The sequence below is a fragment of the Barbatula barbatula genome, assembly GCF_947034865.1.
Source record: "Barbatula barbatula genome assembly, chromosome: 9".
Classification (NCBI taxonomy): domain Eukaryota; kingdom Metazoa; phylum Chordata; class Actinopteri; order Cypriniformes; family Nemacheilidae; genus Barbatula; species Barbatula barbatula.
In genome coordinates, this window is record NC_136772.1 from 12996811 (window position 1) to 13017697 (window position 20887).

Below are 20887 nucleotides of genomic sequence, written 5' to 3' on the forward strand. Positions count from 1 at the left end.
TCTACACTTTCCACTTTTCCAGGTTCTGTACAGGCAGAAATGGGATGAGACCAAGGATAGGTACTTGCTTCCTCCTGATGCCCCTGAACTGGTTCTTGCTGTGAAGAATGCAGCAAATTACAGCAAGGTAGACTTGTGATACCTGGCTTACATAAGCACTGAGGTCAAACTGATCTTCTTTCTGGATCGCCCTCTAAATGTTTGAAAATCTCTATCAGAAACTGTACACAGAGGCGTGGGATGAAGAGAAGACCATGTTCTATCCATACAGCGATAGCCCAGAGCTGCGCAGGGTGGCCAAAGCCCAAGAAGTCCTCAGTGATGTGCGAATCTTACACTTTTTCACACAGTTAAATGATGTTTCGAAAATATTATTAGATATACTCCTATTGCGTGTTACATTTCATTGTTTTGTTGTGTTCCACCTTCACAGGTCGTCTACAAGAAGGGCCATGATGAGCGCAAGTGCAAGTACACATCTCTGGCTGATCCTCCAGAGTGTGAACTGGCCAAGAAAAACTTTGCCAATCGTAGTGATGTAAGACCCGAAGCATTCATTTTAAATATTACAATGTTATATTATAAAAGTGTTGATGAGAGGTCTGTAACATGAAGCTTTTATCAATCAAACCAACGTGGTTTAATCTATAGTAGTATTAAAATATTTGATTTGTTTATATATACGGTATATATTGCGTTTGTATAAATAGTGCAATATTTTCCAGCAAGTGAGCATTAGGTACCACCTATAATGTAAATATATTCTGTCTAATTGCATTACAAATACACTTGCATAATAATAATTAATGATGATAATTCACAGCTTAAATATCATGAGGATTACAACAAGAACGTCAAGGGAAAGTGGTGTGAAACTCCTTACTTTGATGTCGCTATCGCAAGAATGGCTATGGATAACCTCAGTGATGTAAGTAGCAAGAAGAATGGATGCTTGAAGAAATGACAAAAGGTCCGTCCCATAAACTCAAATGAGCATCACACACTTCTATTTCTTTTTAGAAAAAATATACGGCTGCTTTTGAAGATATGAAAGACCAAATCTATTTCATGCAAACGGATACGCCAACATACGACGCCAATAAAAAGGCTCGAGAGGCTGCCAGTTCGGTGAGTTTATTTATATTTTATTTCCATGTTATCGACAAGCTTTATCATTGTGCATTGCCTTCCAATTAAAAATGAAAGCGTGATGGTACGTGTGGGTAGAGAGATGCATATTTAGATATTTTCTCATTGTGTGAGCATGACCTTCTTGTGATGATGCTCTAAACAGATCATGAGTCAATACAGACAGATCTCTGTTGATCCCTGCTGACTAATATCTACATTACCGACATCACAGTTGTGAACATAAAATCGCAACAGGATTAGATCCGGAGTATTTATGTCCTCTGTTTCTCAGAAACAAAATAAACAAAACACAATAATAGTTTATAATGTATTGTGATAATTTTTTTTGTTTAGTACCAAACAGACCCAATTTGATATTCTTTTTTATTTACAAGTTCCTGCTCTTGTTGTAAACAATAAATATGTGCACATTATTCCAAAGAAATACAAAGCTTTTTTTCTCAGAATCTTTGATGAAAATGTAATCATTTGCTGACATCAACAAGCATCTCCTATTTTCTAGTCACATTAAGTACCACCAATCTTAGGAAGAAATATTCATTCTGAAATTTTCTGTAAAAAAATTAATTGATCGTGAAGCTGTTACGTGTTGATTTTAACAAATAAAAAACACTGGATCACCAACCTCAAAAAGCTCATAGTTCAAACTTCGTTTCATTATTATTATTCCGTGAATCTATATATTTGTTTATTTTCACAGGTCAAATATAAGAAGGAATATGAGAAAACAAAAGCACAGTCCGACTACAACGTTCTCCCTGCTACAGAGAACCCCCTTCTCAGACAGCTGAGATACGCCGGCACCATCTTGAGTGATGTATGTCATTCATGATTTAAGTGGTCTGCTTAGACAGAAAATTAATATGTCAAATGTATTGAGTAAATTATGACATGGTTTATAACTTAATGTTTCTTTAAATTCATTCATTTTTATTTAATTTCTAACATGTTTTGCTTTTGCCTTTTCTAGAATGTGTACAAGGCAAACTATGAGAAATCAAAGGGATTCAGCATCAACTACTGCGATACTCCTAAATTTAAGATGGACAGCATATTGAAGAAGTTTAGTGATGTGAGTGATACTTGCTTTGCATCTTTGCTGATACCTTTACTCATATCTCATTCTCAATTCATCTCTTTACTCTCTTTATTCATCTTCTCTCATTAGAGACGTTATAAAGAGAAGTACGAAAATGAGGTGAAAGGTCATTATGTTGGTAGCTATGAAGATATATTTATGCTTCACTGCCAGAGGATGGAGGAACTGAAGAATGATGTAGGTTTACTAATGTTTATAAATTATATGTATTAAAATGATTGTAAATGTATAAAAATGTATTTGTTTATTTATACGTGCCTCCCTGATTTATTTTTCTTTTTAGAAAAATTACACAGCTGATTATGATGATATGAAGGCAAAATGTTTCTTCCCCCAAACCGTTACGCCAGAATATGAGGCCAGTAAGAAGCTTCGACAATGTAGTGATGTAAGTCTATCAAAAGATTTAAACCCGCTTTAAAACGAAATATTTGTTCTACAAAGGAACAAAGTTTCCTTTGTAGATTTGATATTTGATTTAATTTGCTTTTGTATATGTCTCTGCAGCAATCGTATCGCTTACATCCGGACAAAGTCAAGTTCACACAGGTGACAGACTCACCTGTGCAGCTACAAGCTGCTATCAACGCCAAACAACTGAGTGATGTAAGTTAAAAAAGGACATTCCACATCTTAGTAGATATAACATGGTTTTTCCTAAATAATAATACACTGCTATGGATAAAAGTTTTCCAGATGATTGCTTCACCACAAAAATCCCCTCTCATTATCCAAGCACAGCTGTCACTTTTAATGGCAGTGAATCCCCAGACATATTATTACAACTGTTGTTTGTTTCTGTCGAATGTATTTTAGGTAAAAGGGGCAGGCAGTTAAATCCTAATGAACAGAAACATGCATTTAACTTTATTTTCTCTTTTCACAGATCAACTACAAGGAAAAGTATGAGAAGGACAAGTTTAAGTGTTACCTCCCTCCCGATTACCCTTTCTTTATTCAGTCCAGAGTGAACGCATATAACATCAGTGATGTAGGCTTTTATTCATTCAAATTGCTTTATTAAATGCTTTTTATAACAGTAAGTTGTAACCTTATCATAATGCACTATTACATTTCATTTCCCTAGACCTGCTACAAGTATGAATGGGAAAAGGCAAAAGCGAAGAAATTTGAGGTGAAAGGAGATGCGATTTCAATCCTCGCAGCTCGCGCCCACACCAACATCGCTAGTGATGTAAGTAAATGATTTGGTTGATTTGCTAGACAGCATAAAACAAACCAATAACACTGCTTGATGCAATAGTGACACTGTTTTGTTCTCATGGTCTTTGATGTCAGGTGAAATACAAGAAGGAATATGAGAAGAACAGAGGGCACATGATTGGGGCCCTCAGCATCAACGATGACCCCAAGATCCTGCACTCAGTACATGTTGCTAAGATACAAAGCGAGGTACGATTGATCCACAGAAAGGTGTCAACTATATCACGCAACAATCCTGAAGTTCTTTTTGAGCTGATCATTTGCTAATTTGATCCTCTGAAATATGTTCACAGCGCAGGTATAAGAAAGACTATGAGAAGATGAAGACCAAGTATCATACCCCACTGGACATGATGCTTGTGACTCTTGCTAAGAAATCTCAAGCTATCGCCAGCATGACCGGCTACAAGAAAATCATAAACCGTTACCTCATGCCTTATGACAGCATTCCGCTGGAACTGGCAAAGAAGGCCAATGCCATCCAGAGTGATGTAAGAATCCCTTCTGTTTTCACTTACAAGAATAACCATTTTACAAGTGTAATGTTGAATTTCTTGACAAGCACAGTTTTCTTTACAGTTTTGATGTGTTTCAGGATTTTGGGGGGTAAGAAGGGGTCAATTTTATTTTTTAATGATCTCATTTACTTCATAGAATCAATACTCAATAGGAGGTATTACAGAGCGGGGGCATTCTCATTTTCAGAGACCATCATCTATTTGGTCCGTTTCTGTGATTAATTGCAAAATTGTGTTGATACAGATTTTTGCGATTTGTATCCACAGAATGAGTACAAGGCAGACTTTAACAACTATGTCAAAGGAACACCATGGGTGCCTTATGGCTCCCTGGACTTTGAGAAGTCCAAGAAAGCAGCAGAGATCTTAAGTGAGGTATGACATTGATTCAACGTGATTTTTTTATTTATGCATTCTTCATGCTCTTTATTAATATTTATTTCTTCTTCCTACTTAGAAAAAGTACAGGCAGCATCCAGACACTGTACCTTTCACTGCTATAGATGACCATCCCATCCAGCTGCAGTCTAAGGTCAACCAAATGATAAGAAGTGATGTAAGCAAATGTTCATAATATATTACCAAGTATTTTAAAGATGAGGTAACACACGCAGTTTCTGCCGATCTCAGATTAATCTTGAGTACCGATTAGGGGTTGCTAGTTGCAAGTCAACATTAATGCACTGACCCAACATTTAGATCTTGATGTCGACTAGTCACAGGTCATGTGATTTTTTGACACTGTACCAGTTCCAAGGACCTGTGCATGGGACGGATGTCATTCCCACCCGGTTCAGTGTGATTCTGACACACTCCTGGCAATAATATTATGTTCTTATCTTTTCCTGCTTACGCACGCAACATTAACATTGTGTCCTGTATTTCCACAATTTATTCCGACGCCGCAAAAGCTTGCAGGCAAAACCATCAGTTTCAGTGCGCTAGCTTTTACACAGAGATCTTTTAATATTATAGGATGTTTTGTACTTGTTCCCCGTTTAATAAAACATGAAAGAAACAGAATAAATTAGAATGTTTCTCATATTGGCTGCTGTGTCACTGAGGTGCTGTGTTTGTAAGTCCGCTAAGATAGAGCGTCTTCTGCATTAGGTTAATAAATATATTGACGTTGTTATAAACTCAAAGGCTGTCACAAACAAACTTGTTTTTCTGTTGTTTCATCTATTAGTGCACATGACACTTTCAGTTGACTTGTTGTAAATGTCAGAGAAGTTTGCTTTGTACACACAATTCAGATCTGAAATGACCTAAAAGGGTAAGTTCATCCCAAAATGCTCTTGTGAACCCACACCATAGACTGACAAGCCTATGAATATATCGATTAAAGTTGTTATTTTGGTCATGTGAGTGAGCAAAAGTCACACAAATTTGATTTTGGGATTAATTTACCCTTTAAGCTGCTGTAGAGATCCACCTGCTGCTCTTTTTACTGCATGGACCTGCCACCAACAACGTCACGCTTTAAATTTGTTTTATTTTAGATAAGTTGCTATTACTTTTGTGCAATAGATGAACAGCATTATTTGTTTTTAGATACTATATATTTAGAGGCTATTTTGCCATTCTCACGCAGCACGCACATATGAGTGTCTTACTAGCCACACCATCAAATCTTGTATCTCCTAGCTCTTATTTTATTTATTTATGACATCATTGATTAGTCGATGTTGAGGCAACTTTTATCACATAATAGTCGACCTCAAAAAATCTAAGGTCGTTCAACCCCCGTTTCAAACAATCTCCAAGTCCAGCGTTATATCCACCGTTTATATAACGTTCTTCACCGAAATGCAGTGAGCAAACAAACACAGCTACACACCTGTCAGCAGAGTGAAGTGGCATTGATGGACGTGCTCCTGCACATGCTGGCTGGTAGACACGTGGGCGTGCTCTTTCGCTCACTGGATGATGTGTGGGCGTGATTTTCCAGGAGAATTGTCCAATAAGGGATAAAAACCCTTGTTACAAAACGGGAATCCATGTTCGAAAAAAACTTTCCTAAACCTCGAGCACAGAAATACTACGTCATACTTTCAACTCATTTTTCTCAGGTTGACCATGTTAATCCTGAGGAGCCAGCACGTTTAACAGTGTAATGAAGTCAGAATGCATGAAAAAGCATGTTACCTCATCTTTAAAGGATGCCCTCCACATGCTTTTGTAAGAGCAGACCAGCACTTTTATGTTCGAATTATTTTCTCTATTAAGCTGCACTATAAGAAAGGTCTAGAGGAAATCCATCAGAAATATTCCCTGCCTCCTGATGTCCCGGAATTCATTCAGGCCAGATGTAACGCATACAACATAAGCAATGTAAGTGCAATTGTCTTATTCAGTATAAAGTCTATATGTCTGAATATTTTTTTTGGTGAAGATTTACATGTGTACTGTCCCTGCTTTACAGAAATGCTATAAGGCTGAATGGCTGAAGACTATCGCAAAGGGGTATGACTCGAAGCCTGATGCCATCTCTGTAATCGCAGCAAAGGCCGCAAGACACGCTGCTAGTGATGTAAGTAACAGTTTCTCAGCTCCATTGAACAATTATATTGAACTAAATATATGAAATAGCACAACCTGAATAATATGTTGATTTACGCCTTTCAGGTTCAGTATAAGAAACAGTATATGAAGGATAGGGGTCATCATGTTGGCTTCCGTAGTCTACAAGATGACCCCTTGCTGGTACACTACATGGAGGTTGCCAAGATGCAGAGTGAAAAGAACTACAAGAAGGATTACCACAAGGCCAAGCTGAAGTACCACACCCCTGTAGATATGATGAGTGTCGTTCAGGCCAAGCATGCTTCGAAGGTTCAGACATATGCAGGATACAAGCAGCACCACCATCGCTACACCTTGCTTCCTGATGCCATGAATCTGCAGTTAGCCCGCTCCATGAACGTCAGCTCCAGTGATGTAAGATAAAACGTTTTTATTATGAGTTGTACATACAATAGTACACACAGTATGTGTGAGTGTGCATTTATTTATACATTTGGATGAGAATGTGTTTACTGAAACATTCTGTTTAATCCCACTAGTACCAGTATAAACTGGAATATGAGAACTATGTAAAAGGCACCGGTTGGATCCCTATTGGTTCCCTGGACGTTGAAAAAGCTAAGGCTGCTGGGGCGGCTCTCAATGAGAAGAAGTACAGGCAGCATCCGGACACTATCAAGTTCACCAGCGTCCTGGACACCCCAGTCATGGAACAAGCCAAACTAAATGCCCAGCAGCTAAGCGATGTTAGGGATTTATCTCTTTACAGGGCTCCAGACTAACTTTTTTTTACTAGGAGCACTGTAGCCCCTGACTGAAATTTTTAGATGTGCAAGCTAAATTTAAGGGCACACCTTGGGGGCACTTGTGGCATAGTGGTTAAAGAATCGGACTTGTAATCAAAAGGTCAATGGTTCGATTCTAAGCAAAATTAAATGTCTCGCATTGTAACATTCTTACGATGATTTTATTGTATATTAAGGACACTTTTTTTCCTGCACTCCTCTGCGGTTAGTTTCGTTTAAACATCTCATATATTAAATTGTTCATCCTCGAGCTCAGGAAATCTGCCACAGCAAACAGCGACTCATAACAATGCGCTCACGTTGTATGTTAACTTGTCAATTATGACCTGGATTGTGCACGTCCACTGGAAACATTAATGACCCCAATGACTGCAGTCTGGAGCCCTGCTTTAAGTTCATAAGTATGAATTAAATTGCAGGGGGGCCAACAATGGAGCCCTGTGGTACTGTTTTTGCAATTATCTCTGAATCTTGTAAATATTGTTCCACAGAGACTGTACAAAGCCAGTGGTGAGAAGTTTTTGCACACATACCATCTCCCTGCTGATGTACCAGAGCTCCTGCAGGCCAAATATAATGCTGTCAATATTAGCAAGGTGAGAAATTTGATTATCTTATACACAATTTCTAAGTAAGTGATTTGTATCTAGTTAAATTGTAACCTTTTGTTTATTCTTCTTTAGACCTACTATACATATGCACACAAGCAGGATCTCCTGAAGGGTCATCATATGAAGCATGATGCCATTCCTATAGTTGCTGCCAAATCCTCTAGAGATATTGCTAGTGATGTAAGTAAACAATATATCATTGATTAATTTTTTATTTGTTTGTGTATCGATGACTCAATTATGTTGTATTATTTTTAATAGTACAAGTATAAGCTTGCGTATCAAAAGGCCAGGGGTCATCACGTTGGCATTCGTAGTCTCCGGGACGACCCCTTGCTGGTGCACTACATGGAGGTGGCAAAGATGCAAAGTGAAAGGAACTACAAAAAGGATTATCACAAGGCCAAGCTGAAGTACCACACCCCTGTGGACATGCTTAGCGTAGTACATGCCAAAGAAGCATCTAAAGTTCAAACAAATGCAGGCTACAAAAAGCTCACCCACAACTATATCCTCCTACCAGATGCCATGCAAATTGGACTGGCTCGCAACATGATGGAGATCCAAAGCGATGTAAGATCATCTTATAATACTCATAATAAATAAATTTACTTGTGTATTGACAACATTATAAATTAATCTTTTTTATCCTAACAGAATGTGTATAAATCAGAGTTCAACAACATCTACAAAGGAGCAGGATGGATTCCAATAGGTTCCATTGATGTAGAGAAGGCCAAGGCGGCCAGAGCTGCCCTCGATGAGACGTCATATAGAACACATCCTAGTACCTTGAAATTTACCAGTCTAACGGACCAGATGAATGTGGTCTTGGCCATGAACAACTCAAAACTACAAAATAGAGTAAGAGATATTTAAATGGCTATCATGGATAGTTATCAAAATAACAAAATGATTGCAAAGTCTTATGAATTCAGTTTTGGTGCTTTTTTAGGCTGCCTATAAAGCCTCTGGAGAGAAATTCATGCACACCTACCATTTACCTGGTGATGCACCAGAGTTCCAGCAAGCTAAATATAATGCCCAGACAATGAGTCAGGTAAGGTGAAATGAAGATATACTTTTTTAGTTGTACTGTAGTAGCACATATTTTGCAAATCAAACATGGAACCAAACTTGTTTCTATAGTCACACTACAAGGCTCAGTGGCTTGCAGACATCGCCAAAGGCTATGACATGAAAGCTGATGCTATTCCTATTGTTGCTGCAAAAAAAGGCAGACACATTGCCAGTAATGTAAGTGCACTGTTATTTTTGCACTAATTACCTTACCTTAATTAAATTGTAAAACTAATCTATCGATTTAAATTGTTTTTTACAGTATCAGTACAAGAAAGAATTTGAGAAGGCAAGAGGTCACCATGTTGGTTTCAAAAGTATCCAGGATGACCCCTTGCTTGTGCACTACATGGAGGTGGCTAAAATGCAAAGTGAAAGAAACTACAAGAAAGATTATCACAAGGCTAAGCTGAAGTACCACACCCCTGTAGATATGATGAGTATCATTCAGGCCAAGCATGCCTCAATGATTCAGACGTATGCAGGATACAAGCAGCACCACCATCGCTACACCCTGCTTCCTGGTGCCATGAACCTGGAGTTAGCTCGCACCATGAATACCAACTCTAGTGATGTGAGCCATTTTTCTAATCTAAGAATCCAACATTTTAGCAGAAACTAATGTCGGTTGTATAAATAAAGAACCAGACACAGCAAAGACATACTTTATAATGTACCATTGTTCTGTGAGTGGGACCTCTCACTGGGAAATGTTCTGCCTTTTCTTTGTTTCCCAGGTTGAGTACAAGAGTGAATACAACAGCAGTATGAAAGGTGTTGGATGGGTGCCTATTGGTTCACTGGGAGTAGAGACTGCAAAGGTTGGAGGAAAAATTCTGAGTGAGCAAAAATACCGCACCCACCCCTCCAATTACACCTTCCACAAGCTTATGGATTCTATGGACCTTGCTTTGGCTACTGCTAATAACAAGATCATGAACAAGGCAAGTTTGAATTGAGTTTTTTTTTTCACTGGGTTGACTGGTGTGGAATTAATTGTCCATGCATCAACAATAAAACATATTTTTTTTGTTATAGAAAGCATACCATGCTGCCTGGGAAAAGGACAAGCTCAAAATTCACGTGATGCCTGATATTCCTGAAATTGTCCTAGCCAAGGCCAATTCATTAACCATGAGTCAGGTATGATTTAAAGTGTAGTTTTTGATTGAGACAAATATTCTTATGAATAATGAATACAAGCTGCCAATGCAGTATTTATAAGTTATGGTTTGTTATGTTGCTTAACTATTTTTTCTTTTCTGCGTATTTTCAGAAACTCTACAAAGCTGGCCTTAACGAAATGTATAAAAAGGGCTATGATCTCAAACCTGATGCTATTTCGATTGTGGCTGCCAAAGCCAGCAGGAATATTGCTAGTGATGTGAGTTTACATCTTTTTCAGATTATTCAAAAATGTTAGCAAAATCGTTGATGTTGTGGCACAAATACGGCATCTTTTTTATTACAGTACAAGTACAAGCTGGCATACGAGAAGGCAAGAGGTCACCACGTTGGCTACCGTAGTCTCCAAGATGATCCCTTGCTGGTGCATTACATGGAGGTGGCTAAGAGACAGAGTGAAAGACACTACAAGAAGGATTACCACAAGGCCAAGCTGAAGTACCACAGCCCTGTAGATATGATGAGTGTCGTTCAGGCCAAGCATGCTTCGAAGGTTCAGACGTATGCAGGATACAAGCAGCACCACCATCGCTACACCTTGCTTCCTGATGCCATGAACCTTATGTTAGCTCGCTCCATGAACGTCAGCTCCAGTGATGTGAGTCATCCAAATAAAAAAGTAACAGTTTAGTTAACTTTTTTTGCTATCATTACATTTTAAAGTGGTGGTTGCTATTTTTTTAGGTTGAGTACAAGAGTGAATACAACAGCACTATGAAAGGTGTTGGATGGGTGCCTATTGGTTCACTGGGAGTAGAGACCGCAAAGATTGGAGGAAAGATTCTGAGTGACCAAAAGTACCGCACTCACCCCTCCAATTACAACTTCCACAAGCTTATGGATTCTATGGACATTACCTTGGCTGCTGCCAACAACAAGATCATGGACAAAGTAGGCAACACTTTTGCAATATCTTCTGTGGGACGTAAACTCTACTTGATCTAATTTTTTATCTGAATCTATATTATTACAGCAAGCATACACAGATGCTTGGAACAAGGATAAGACAAAAATTCACATCATGCCCGACAGTCCTGAGATTCTTCTTGCGAAGGCTAATGCGATCAACATGAGTGAGGTACGTGTACTGTATTTGTAGAATCTTTTAACAGGCTGATCACAGTTTCAAGTTTCTTTTGTATTCAAATGTATGTAACACGTTATTGAACACAGAAAGCCTACAGAGCAGGATTGGAAGCCCTGAAGAAGAAAGGTTATGACCTCAAAGCTGATGCTGTAGCGGTGGTTGCAGCTAGAACCTCCACAAACATTGCCAGCGACGTACGTAACATTGACATGATCATGTGTCTATAGTTTTACCCCTTTTTACTTCAACAAATATTTCTCTGCAGATACTAATTTATTCACTTTCTCATTCATGTCCTTATTACAGTACAAGTACAAAAAGGAGTACAACAAGGCAAAAGGACATCACATTGGTTTCCGTAGCATTCAGGACGACCCCTTGCTGGTGCACTACATGAAGGTGGCCAAAATACAGAGTGATAAACTCTACCAGAAGGATTACCACAAGGCCAAACTGAAGTATCACTCACCTGTGGACATGCTTAGCGTCGTACATGCCAAGCAAGCTACGGCTGCTCAGACCTATGCTGGATATAGGCACCGCATATCTCATTATAAAGTTCTGCCCGATGCCATGAACCTCCAGCTTGCACGTAACATGCAGATGATCGCAAGTGATGTAAGTCTGAGCTATTCATCTAAATATTTTATACTTTAGACTATAGCATCCTGTAAGCATTATATTTTAAAAATTTTAGTTGTGAAATGTCGTTCAGATTTATTATATAGTGGACATTTTTACCCTTCTTGCAGAACATCTACAAATCCGAGTATAACAGTTATATCAAAGGAATTGGATGGATTCCCATTGGATCTCTGGAAGTGGAGAAAGCGAAGAATGCTAGCAAAATAGGCAGCGAGAAACAGTACCGTACTCACCCTAGTAACTTTAAATTTACTAAAGAAATGTCTTCTATGGATTTGGTCCTAGCTGCGACCAACAATGATATCAATAATAAGGTAAAATTGCAAGCCACCTGACTTGACGCTGTGTTTCTTTTTGACAATCTTTTCCTGTTAATGATAAAAAATTTATAATAAACAGTATGTTTGAAACTCTTCCCATATATTTTGTCTGCAGCAAAAATATGTTGTCGCATGGGAGAAAGACAAAACCAAGATTCACCTTATGCCAGATGCAATGGACGTGGCGCTTGCTCGTCAGAATAAAGTTACCTACAGTGAGGTTAGTGATACAATTCATACTTGTTGATTTATTCTAAACAATAAATGCAGTCAAATATCACTTATCCTGAAAATTATCCTTTCTTACTCATTCCTTTAGAAACAGTACAAACTTGCCCATGAACTAGCAAAGAAAAAGGGATACGATCTGCGTGCAGATGCTATCTCGATTCAAGCTGCCAAGGCATCCACTGCTATTGCTAGTAATGTAAGTTTTCTTCCATTTTTGGACCCAACATTTAAATACCATGTACTTACCAGGATTTAATAAATTAATAATCTTAATAAATTTGAATTCCAAAGTACAAGTACAAGACTGGTTATCGTAAGCAAGTTGGTCATCATATCGGAGCCCGCTGCGTCCAAGATGATCCTCTGCTCATGCTGGCCCTGAACTCAGCTAAGATTGCCAGTGATGCTCTCTACAGGAAGGACTTTGACAAATCCAAAACAAAGTTCCACCTTCCTGTGGACATGATTGCATTTGAACTGGCCAAGAAGAATCAGATCCAGGTCAATGATGCCAATTACAGAACCTACCTGCACAACTGGACCTGCCTGCCAGACTCCAATGATGTTGTCCAGGCCAGACAAGTCTATGACCTCCAGAGTGATGTAAGTAATAAAGCACTGTGGATCTGTCTGTATATGTAATGGTGCAAACAGAAAAATCTATAGAGAAACAACACATGCATTGGCTGTATACACTTAATATCCAAACCAATCTTGTTATGTACGTTTTTTTAGGCTGTGTACAAGGCTGATCTGAAATGGCTTCAAGGTCTCGGATGGGTCCCAATTGGTTCCCTTGATGTTGAAAAAGCGAAAAAAGCAGGCGAAATTCTGAGTGAACAACGTTATCGTCAGCACCCAAGCAACTTCAAGTTTACCATCTCAACTGAAGACATGCCACTCGTGTTGGCCAAAGCCAATAATGAGATAATAAACAAGGTACTTGTACATCCTATACCAAGACACATATGCAAACATGTTTGAATATTCTATATTGAGATTTAATGTTGTCTCAAATCTATCAGTCAAAATATGCGCAAGCGTGGAACAAAGACAAGACACTGGTTCATATCATGCCCGATGCAATGGACGTCGTGCTTGCAAAGCAAAACAAGGTCATCTATAGTGAGGTTAGTCTTTCACATTGTGATTCAATACCCGGTAATCACCTTGAGTAAAATATAAATTAAAAGCAATAAACGTACTTGAATGAAAACTCATGCAATATAATTTGCTGTTGCCACAAGTTGTTTACATTTGTTTCTGATTTGCTCTCCAGAAACAATATAAACTTGCCTATGAACAAGCCAAGAAAAAGGGTTATGATATGCGCAATGATGCTATTGCTATCATTGCTGCCAGGGCCTCCAGGGACATCGCCAGCGATGTAAGTGCCCTAGACAATTAAGGAAATATATTGAACACTAAAAATATAATTTGGTGCACTGAGAATTATTTCTTGCCCTACAGTACAAATACAAGACTGGTTATCGTAAGCAAGTTGGTCATCATATCGGAGCCCGCTGCGTCCAGGATGATCCTCTGCTCATGCTGGCCTTGAACTCAGCTAAGATTGCTAGTGAAGCTCTCTACAAGAAGGACTTTAACAAATCCAAGACCAAGTTCAACCTTCCTGTGGACATGATTGCATTTGAACTGGCCAAGAAGAACCAGATCCAGGTCAATGATGCTAACTATAGAACCTACCTGCACAACTGGACCTGCCTGCCGGACTCCAATGATGTTGTCCAGGCCAGACATGGCTATGACCTCCAAAGTGATGTACGTAATATCCAGCTTCTTTTGAGAAATATTAATTTATCTGTTTAAATATTAATTTCCTTTTTTTCGGCTGATTGGTAAAATGGTTGGGCTCCAACTTTCCTGATTTATGTTGAGAGGAAGAAAAAGCTAACAGATGTATGGAGTGTTAATAACAATTATTGTTTTTGTGTATGTGTGCTCTTAGGCTGTTTATAAGGCTGATCTGAAATGGCTTCAAGGACTTGGGTGGGTTCCCATTGGCTCGCTTGATGTTGAAAAAGCTAAAAAGGCTGGAGAAATACTGAGCGAAAGGAAATATCGTCAGCCCCCAAGCAACTTCAGGTTCACCAGCACAACGGAAGACATGCCAATAGTTTTGGCTAAAGCCAACAATAATATCATGAACAAGGTGGGAATATAAATAATATACAGTAACACATCCATGTTGAACTGTCTTACTTATTAAATTTTCTTACTTTGTGGATTTGACAGAGCATCTAAAATGTATTTTCATTTTAAATTCACCCTCATTTGACAGAAACAATATGTTGATGCCTGGAACAAGGAAAAAACAACGGTCCATGTCATGCCAGATACTATGGACGTTGTACTTGCTAAACAAAACAAAGCCAACTACAGCTTGGTAAGTTTGACACAAGTGGTACATAAAATATGTTTTTAGATATCAGTTCATGTATTTAAATTCTTCATTTGAATGTTTTCTAGAAATTATACAAGCTTGCAAATGAGGAAGCTAAAAAGAAGGGCTATGACCTGCGCAATGATGCTATATCCATCAAAGCAGCCAAGGCCTCCAGGGATATTGCCAGTGATGTGAGTATTCTGAGTTACAGCATCTAAAAGATAATTGAAATGGTACATTGAAGCACTTACTCTTGGCTTAATATTTTTTTCTGTTTTACAGTACAAGTACAAGACTGGTTATCGTAAGCAAGTTGGCCATCATATTGGAGCCCGCTGTGTCCAAGATGATCCACTGCTTGTGCTGGCCTTGAACTCAGCTAAGATTGCCAGTGATGCTCTCTACAAGAAGGACTTTAACAAATCTAAGACTAAGTTCAACCTTCCAGTTGACATGCTGGCCTTTGAACTGGCCAAGAAGAACCAGATCCAGGTCAATGATGCCAATTACAGAACCTACCTGCACAACTGGACCTGCCTGCCAGACTCCAATGATGTTGTCCAGGCCAGACAAGGCTATGACCTCCAAAGTGATGTATGTGTACCACACTGAAACTTAATATAGATTTGCCATACATTTGTCAATTTTTTGCAGACACAGAATTTCAATTCTTTTTGCTTATGTTTCCTCCAAGGCTGTGTACAAAGCTGATTTAAAATGGCTTCAAGGTATTGGATGGGTTCCAATTGGTTCTATTGATGTTGAGAAAGCAAAAAAAGCAGGAGAAATCTTGAGTGAAAGAAAGTATCGCCAGCATCCAAGCAACTTCAAGTTCACCGTCACTACTGAAGACATGCCACTTGCTTTGGCCAAAGCCAATGCAGGCGTTATGAACAAGGTAGAATGCTTTGATCAGCACTACACCAAATTCATTGTGTTTCAAATATTCCATTCTTTAAATTTTTCTATTATAAAATGTATATATATCATGCACATGGGTCTCGCAATTTTCTCTTTACACTATAGAGAAGCTATGTAGAAGCTTGGGAAAAAGATAAGACTAAAATCCACGTCATGCCGGATACAATGGAAATATTGCTTGCCAAGCAGAACAAAATTAACTACAGTGAGGTACGTCATCGATGAGAACATTTCCTATGATTTTTCCTTAAAGTCTTTGATTGCTTAGTTAATATTTAATGAACGTTTGAAATAGTGACATTCTTTTGTTTTCATATCTAGAAATTATATAAGATTGCCAATGAGGAAGCTAAAAAGAAAGGTTATGACATGCGTGGAGATTCCATTTCGATAAAAGCAGCTAAAGCTTCTCGGGATATTATCAGTGATGTGAGTATTCCATTTGTTCCTATTCATTTATAGTTTCTCTGTTTTTGGTATAGAATGTATACAATTGTTTTCTAAAATTCTCTTCACTCTAATTATTCTTTAACTTTCCACTGTAGTACAAATACAAGGCCGGTTATCGTAAACAAGTCGGTCATCATATCGGAGCACGCTGCGTCCAGGATGATCCACTGCTCATCCTGGCCTTAAACTCAGCCAGGATTGCCAGCGAGGCTCTCTACAAGAAGGACTTTAACAAATCCAAAACAAAATTCCACCTGCCAGTGGACATGATTGCATTTGAGCTGGCCAAGAAGAATCAGATCCAGGTCAATGATGCCAATTACAGAACCTACCTGCACAACTGGACCTGCCTGCCAGACTCCAATGATGTTGTCAAGGCCAGACAAGTCTATGACCTCCAGAGTGATGTAAGAATTTAAACACTGGTCTCAAAACACATGCTTTGGCTATGTAAGGTAACTAACCAATCCATTGTTTTTGTTTATGCGTGTTCTTAGGCTGTGTACAAGGCTGATCTGAAATGGCTTCAAGGTCTCGGATGGGTCCCGATTGGTTCGATTGATGTTGAAAAAGTGAAAAAGGCTGGTGAAATCTTGAGTGAAAGGAAATATCGTCAGCACCCAAGCGACTTCAAGTTCACCATTACAACTGAAGACATGCCAATGGCCTTAGCTAAAAGTAATGCTACAACTTGCAACAAGGTAAAGTGTAGTAAATATGCTCCATAGAGACAGTTGTTATTCCTTGAAGAAACATAAAAGCACACAAAATTCTCAATTTATTCCACTTAAACAGAAACTTTACACTGAGGTCTGGGACAAGGAAAAGACCAAAATCCACATTATGCCTGATTGCATGGAGGTTCTGTTGGCAAAGCAGAACAATATAAATTACAGCGAGGTATGTGTCTGTAATATTGTCCAGGTCATGTGCTGTATGGTTTTAACATGTTTAAGTAAGCTCCTTAAATCTGAAGGAATGGCTTCCTGTCTAATTCTTTTCAATTTTAGAAAAGGTATAAACTTGCCAATGAAGAATCTAAGAAGAAGGGCTATGACTTGCGTGGAGATGCTATTGCGATTAAAGTGGCTAAGGCATCTAGAGATATCATCAGTGATGTGAGCACTTTTTTATCATTAGAATTATTATCATTGGTTTAATGATTGTAATTACCTACAAAAAAGAGTCACTTTTAGAATATAAAAAACTCTTTCTTTTCTACAGTACAAATACAAAACTGGTTATCGTAAGCAAGTTGGTCATCACATCGGAGCCCGCTGCGTCCAGGATGATCCTTTGATCATGCTTGCATTGAACTCAGCTAAGATTGCCAGTGATGCTCTCTACAAGAAGGACTTTAACAAATCCAAGACTAAGTTTCACCTTCCTGTTGACATGTTGACTCTTGAGCTGGCTAAGAAATGTCAGATCCAAGTCAATGATGCCAACTACAGAACCTACCTGCACAACTGGACCTGCCTGCCAGACTCCAATGATGTCGTCCAGGCCAGGAAGGTCTATGAACTACGTAGTGATGTGAGTGACAGGGTCATTGAGTTTATTCTTAAATAATGAACTGTAAAGTGTTTCAAATTAACATTATCTTCACTTCAGGCCGTGTACAAAGCAGACATGGAGTTCATGAGAGGTGTAGGATGGGTCCCCATAGGCTCACTTGAGGTCCTGAAGGCAAAGAAAGCAGCTGAGATCCTCAGTGATAGACTGTACAAACAAAAGCCAGACACGTTTAAATTTTCACAAGACATGCAGTCCATGCCCATGGTGCTTGCCAAGACAAATGCTCAAATTATGAATCAGGTTAGTTAAGTCAATACTTGATTTTAGAAAATGATTTAAATTTAATTGACCTGTAAAAGCAAGATCTAGTACTCACACACAGAGTTACTTGCCATTCAAATTGTTTCATTTTAGCGTGACTACCATGCAGTGTGGGAGACAGAAAAGACAAAGATCCACATCCCTCCTGATACTCCAGAGATTGTGCTTTCAACCGCAAATTCAATGAACAACAGTCGGGTACTTATTACTTAATCACTGTCCTTTCTGTTTTATTTCAATAACAGAGATAAATCACTTAAATAAAATACTCTGCTTACAGAAACTATACAGACAAGCAGTTGAAGACATCTTCAGGAAGGGCTATAACCTCAAACCTGATGCTGTCGCCATCAAAGCGGCCAAAGCGTCCAGAGATATTATCAGTGATGTGAGTGCATGCCATGACCACTTTATACAAAGTCACTGATTTTACAATTTGATTGTAGTTTTCCATTTCATTACCCTATTACAATCCTAAATACTGTATTTATTTTCACATTCAGTACAAGTACAAGACTGGTTATCGTAAGCAAGTTGGTCATCATATTGGAGCCCGCTGCGTCCAAGATGATCCTCTGATCATGCTTGCATTGAACTCAGCTAAGATTGCCAGTGATGCTCTCTACAAGAAGGACTTTAACAAATCCAAAACAAAGTTCCACCTTCCTGTTGACATGTTGACTCTTGAACTGGCTAAGAAATGCCAGATCCAGGTCAATGATGCAAACTACAGAACCTACCTCCACAACTGGACCTGCCTGCCAGACTCCAATGATGTCGTCCAGGCCAGGAAGGTCTATGATCTTCAAAGCGATGTGAGTTTTAGTATAATTTTCTTTTTTGGGATTCTTAATAAGTAGGAGTGTATTACACACATTGAAGAAAATATTGTCTGTAATCTTGCTTTGTTTTAAATTCATTTTTGTCCCCATCAGGCTGTGTATAAGGCTGATATGGAATGGATCAGAGGTATGGGATGGGTTCCCATTGGTTCTCTTGACGTAGTTAAGGCCAAAAAAGCAGGTGAGATTCTGAGCGACAGGAAGTACCGGCAACATCCAAGCAACTTCAAGTTTACAAGTAAAACAGATGGAGTACCTTTTACTCTCGCCCAAGAAAATGCCAAAATCATGGACAAGGTACTTTTGTGTATTATGTGTGTAAATCTAAAATAAATTGTTGCATGAAATCACTGCTGCTAGCTGGGATTTTGTTGACGAGATAAATTGATCTAAAATCAACCTACTTTGTTTCTATTAGAATGCGTATGTTGAAGCCTGGAATAAGGAGAAGATCAATATCCATGTCATGCCCGACACCCCTGAAATTATGCTTGGAAAACAGAACAAGCTCAACACAAGCATCGTAAGTCAAGCAGCAGTTGTAAAGTGGACTGATCTGATCAATGCCAGAATCAAGATAGTTTAAAATCCAATTCTGAAATATATTCTCTTGAAATGGTCCATCTTTATGTCTGAATTTTTTCACAGAAATATTATCGCCAAGGCTATGAGAATAGCCTCAAGAAGGGCTACTTTCTGCCTAAAGATGCCGTCGCAGTAAAAAGCGCCAAGGCTTCCAGAGATATCATTAGTGATGTGAGTCTGATAGATTTTATCACAGACATTGAACATAAAAAAATTACATGTAAATGAATGTGCTCATTCTTCCCTGTATTAAAACTTGCAGTACAAGTACAAAACTGGCTACAGGAAGCAACAAGGGCACCACATTGGAGCTCTCAGCATTCTTGATGATCCCTTGATAATGCTTGCCTTGAATTCAGGCAAGATTGCTAGTGATAACTTGTATAAGAAAGACTTCAACAAATCCAAGACCAAATACAACCTACCAGCAGACATGCTGTCTCTTGAGCTGGCTAAGAAATGCCAGATCCAAGTCAATGATGTCAACTACAGAACCTACCTGCACAACTGGACATGCCTGCCAGACTCCAATGATGTCGTCCAGGCCAGAAAGGTCTACGATCTGCGCAGTGATGTACGTGTGTATACCCTGATACAGACACAATACAGTTGGCGTTTCTTTGAAATATATATACATTAACATAATTGTTTAAAATTAGGCTGTGTACAAAGCTGACATGGAGTGGATCCGTGGGTGTGGCTGGATTGCTGACGGATCGATTGATGTCATCAAAGCTAAGAACGCTCAGACAATCCTCAATGAGCGACTGTACCGCCAGCATCCTAGCACTGTCAAGTTCACCAGTGCTGTGGACCTGCCCTCCATTGTCCTGGCCAAGCAAAATGCTGATATCCTCAGTGATGTAAGATTCTTAATGTTGCTTTACTTCTAAAATTACGCAAATCTTTGTCTTTTTTTTTACCTTAATGTCTGCAAAACAAAGCCTTTAACCAGTTGTTATGTGTTCACAGAGAAAATACAAAGAGGCCTGGGAAAATGATAAGACATCGATCCACATCATGCCAAACACACCTGCCATTGAGTTGTCCAGAGCTAATGCCATTGCAGTCAGCAATGTAAGCCAATTCACATGCAGGAAGGCAATTCACATGCAGAGTATTACTAAAATAGTTTTAATACATTATGCTATTAAACCATTGTGTAACGATTTCTTTAACTGACTTCCATTGTTTTCTTTCAGACAATGTACACTAAAAATTGGGACGCTACGAAGGCAAAAGGATACCACATCAAAGAAGATGCTGTCTCTGTTATTAAGGCAAAAGTCTCAAGAGATATAGTTAGCGATGTAAGATACAATACATCAAATTCAGTAGAAGCCTTGGTCATTTTCAATT

The 20887-nt window shown here is 38.7% G+C and overlaps 1 protein-coding gene across 1 annotated transcript in view; it reads left to right on the top strand.

The window, feature by feature from the left end:
- The window catches only part of neb (nebulin), a 54162-nt gene that overhangs the window by 5230 nt on the left and 28045 nt on the right, over positions 1–20887 (top strand). Inside the window, exons 8-73 of the mRNA XM_079464149.1 lie at positions 23–127; positions 219–323; positions 434–538; positions 824–928; positions 1021–1128; positions 1853–1969; positions 2123–2224; positions 2321–2428; positions 2535–2639; positions 2759–2857; positions 3138–3242; positions 3339–3446; positions 3551–3664; positions 3769–3966; positions 4261–4368; positions 4451–4549; positions 6223–6327; positions 6419–6526; positions 6622–6933; positions 7059–7265; positions 7817–7921; positions 8009–8116; positions 8198–8509; positions 8594–8800; positions 8892–8996; positions 9086–9193; positions 9279–9590; positions 9754–9960; positions 10055–10159; positions 10293–10400; positions 10488–10799; positions 10886–11092; positions 11175–11279; positions 11375–11482; positions 11595–11906; positions 12041–12247; positions 12369–12473; positions 12573–12680; positions 12776–13087; positions 13220–13423; positions 13510–13614; positions 13764–13871; positions 13955–14266; positions 14454–14657; positions 14787–14891; positions 14975–15082; positions 15174–15485; positions 15586–15789; positions 15918–16022; positions 16134–16241; positions 16358–16669; positions 16760–16963; positions 17058–17162; positions 17273–17380; positions 17487–17798; positions 17877–18080; positions 18195–18299; positions 18382–18489; positions 18605–18916; positions 19037–19240; positions 19362–19466; positions 19592–19699; positions 19791–20102; positions 20188–20391; positions 20501–20605; positions 20731–20838. Coding sequence (XP_079320275.1) covers positions 23–127; positions 219–323; positions 434–538; positions 824–928; positions 1021–1128; positions 1853–1969; positions 2123–2224; positions 2321–2428; positions 2535–2639; positions 2759–2857; positions 3138–3242; positions 3339–3446; positions 3551–3664; positions 3769–3966; positions 4261–4368; positions 4451–4549; positions 6223–6327; positions 6419–6526; positions 6622–6933; positions 7059–7265; positions 7817–7921; positions 8009–8116; positions 8198–8509; positions 8594–8800; positions 8892–8996; positions 9086–9193; positions 9279–9590; positions 9754–9960; positions 10055–10159; positions 10293–10400; positions 10488–10799; positions 10886–11092; positions 11175–11279; positions 11375–11482; positions 11595–11906; positions 12041–12247; positions 12369–12473; positions 12573–12680; positions 12776–13087; positions 13220–13423; positions 13510–13614; positions 13764–13871; positions 13955–14266; positions 14454–14657; positions 14787–14891; positions 14975–15082; positions 15174–15485; positions 15586–15789; positions 15918–16022; positions 16134–16241; positions 16358–16669; positions 16760–16963; positions 17058–17162; positions 17273–17380; positions 17487–17798; positions 17877–18080; positions 18195–18299; positions 18382–18489; positions 18605–18916; positions 19037–19240; positions 19362–19466; positions 19592–19699; positions 19791–20102; positions 20188–20391; positions 20501–20605; positions 20731–20838 — 10767 coding nt within the window. The remainder of the gene's footprint in view (positions 1–22; positions 128–218; positions 324–433; positions 539–823; positions 929–1020; positions 1129–1852; positions 1970–2122; positions 2225–2320; positions 2429–2534; positions 2640–2758; positions 2858–3137; positions 3243–3338; positions 3447–3550; positions 3665–3768; positions 3967–4260; positions 4369–4450; positions 4550–6222; positions 6328–6418; positions 6527–6621; positions 6934–7058; positions 7266–7816; positions 7922–8008; positions 8117–8197; positions 8510–8593; positions 8801–8891; positions 8997–9085; positions 9194–9278; positions 9591–9753; positions 9961–10054; positions 10160–10292; positions 10401–10487; positions 10800–10885; positions 11093–11174; positions 11280–11374; positions 11483–11594; positions 11907–12040; positions 12248–12368; positions 12474–12572; positions 12681–12775; positions 13088–13219; positions 13424–13509; positions 13615–13763; positions 13872–13954; positions 14267–14453; positions 14658–14786; positions 14892–14974; positions 15083–15173; positions 15486–15585; positions 15790–15917; positions 16023–16133; positions 16242–16357; positions 16670–16759; positions 16964–17057; positions 17163–17272; positions 17381–17486; positions 17799–17876; positions 18081–18194; positions 18300–18381; positions 18490–18604; positions 18917–19036; positions 19241–19361; positions 19467–19591; positions 19700–19790; positions 20103–20187; positions 20392–20500; positions 20606–20730; positions 20839–20887) is intronic.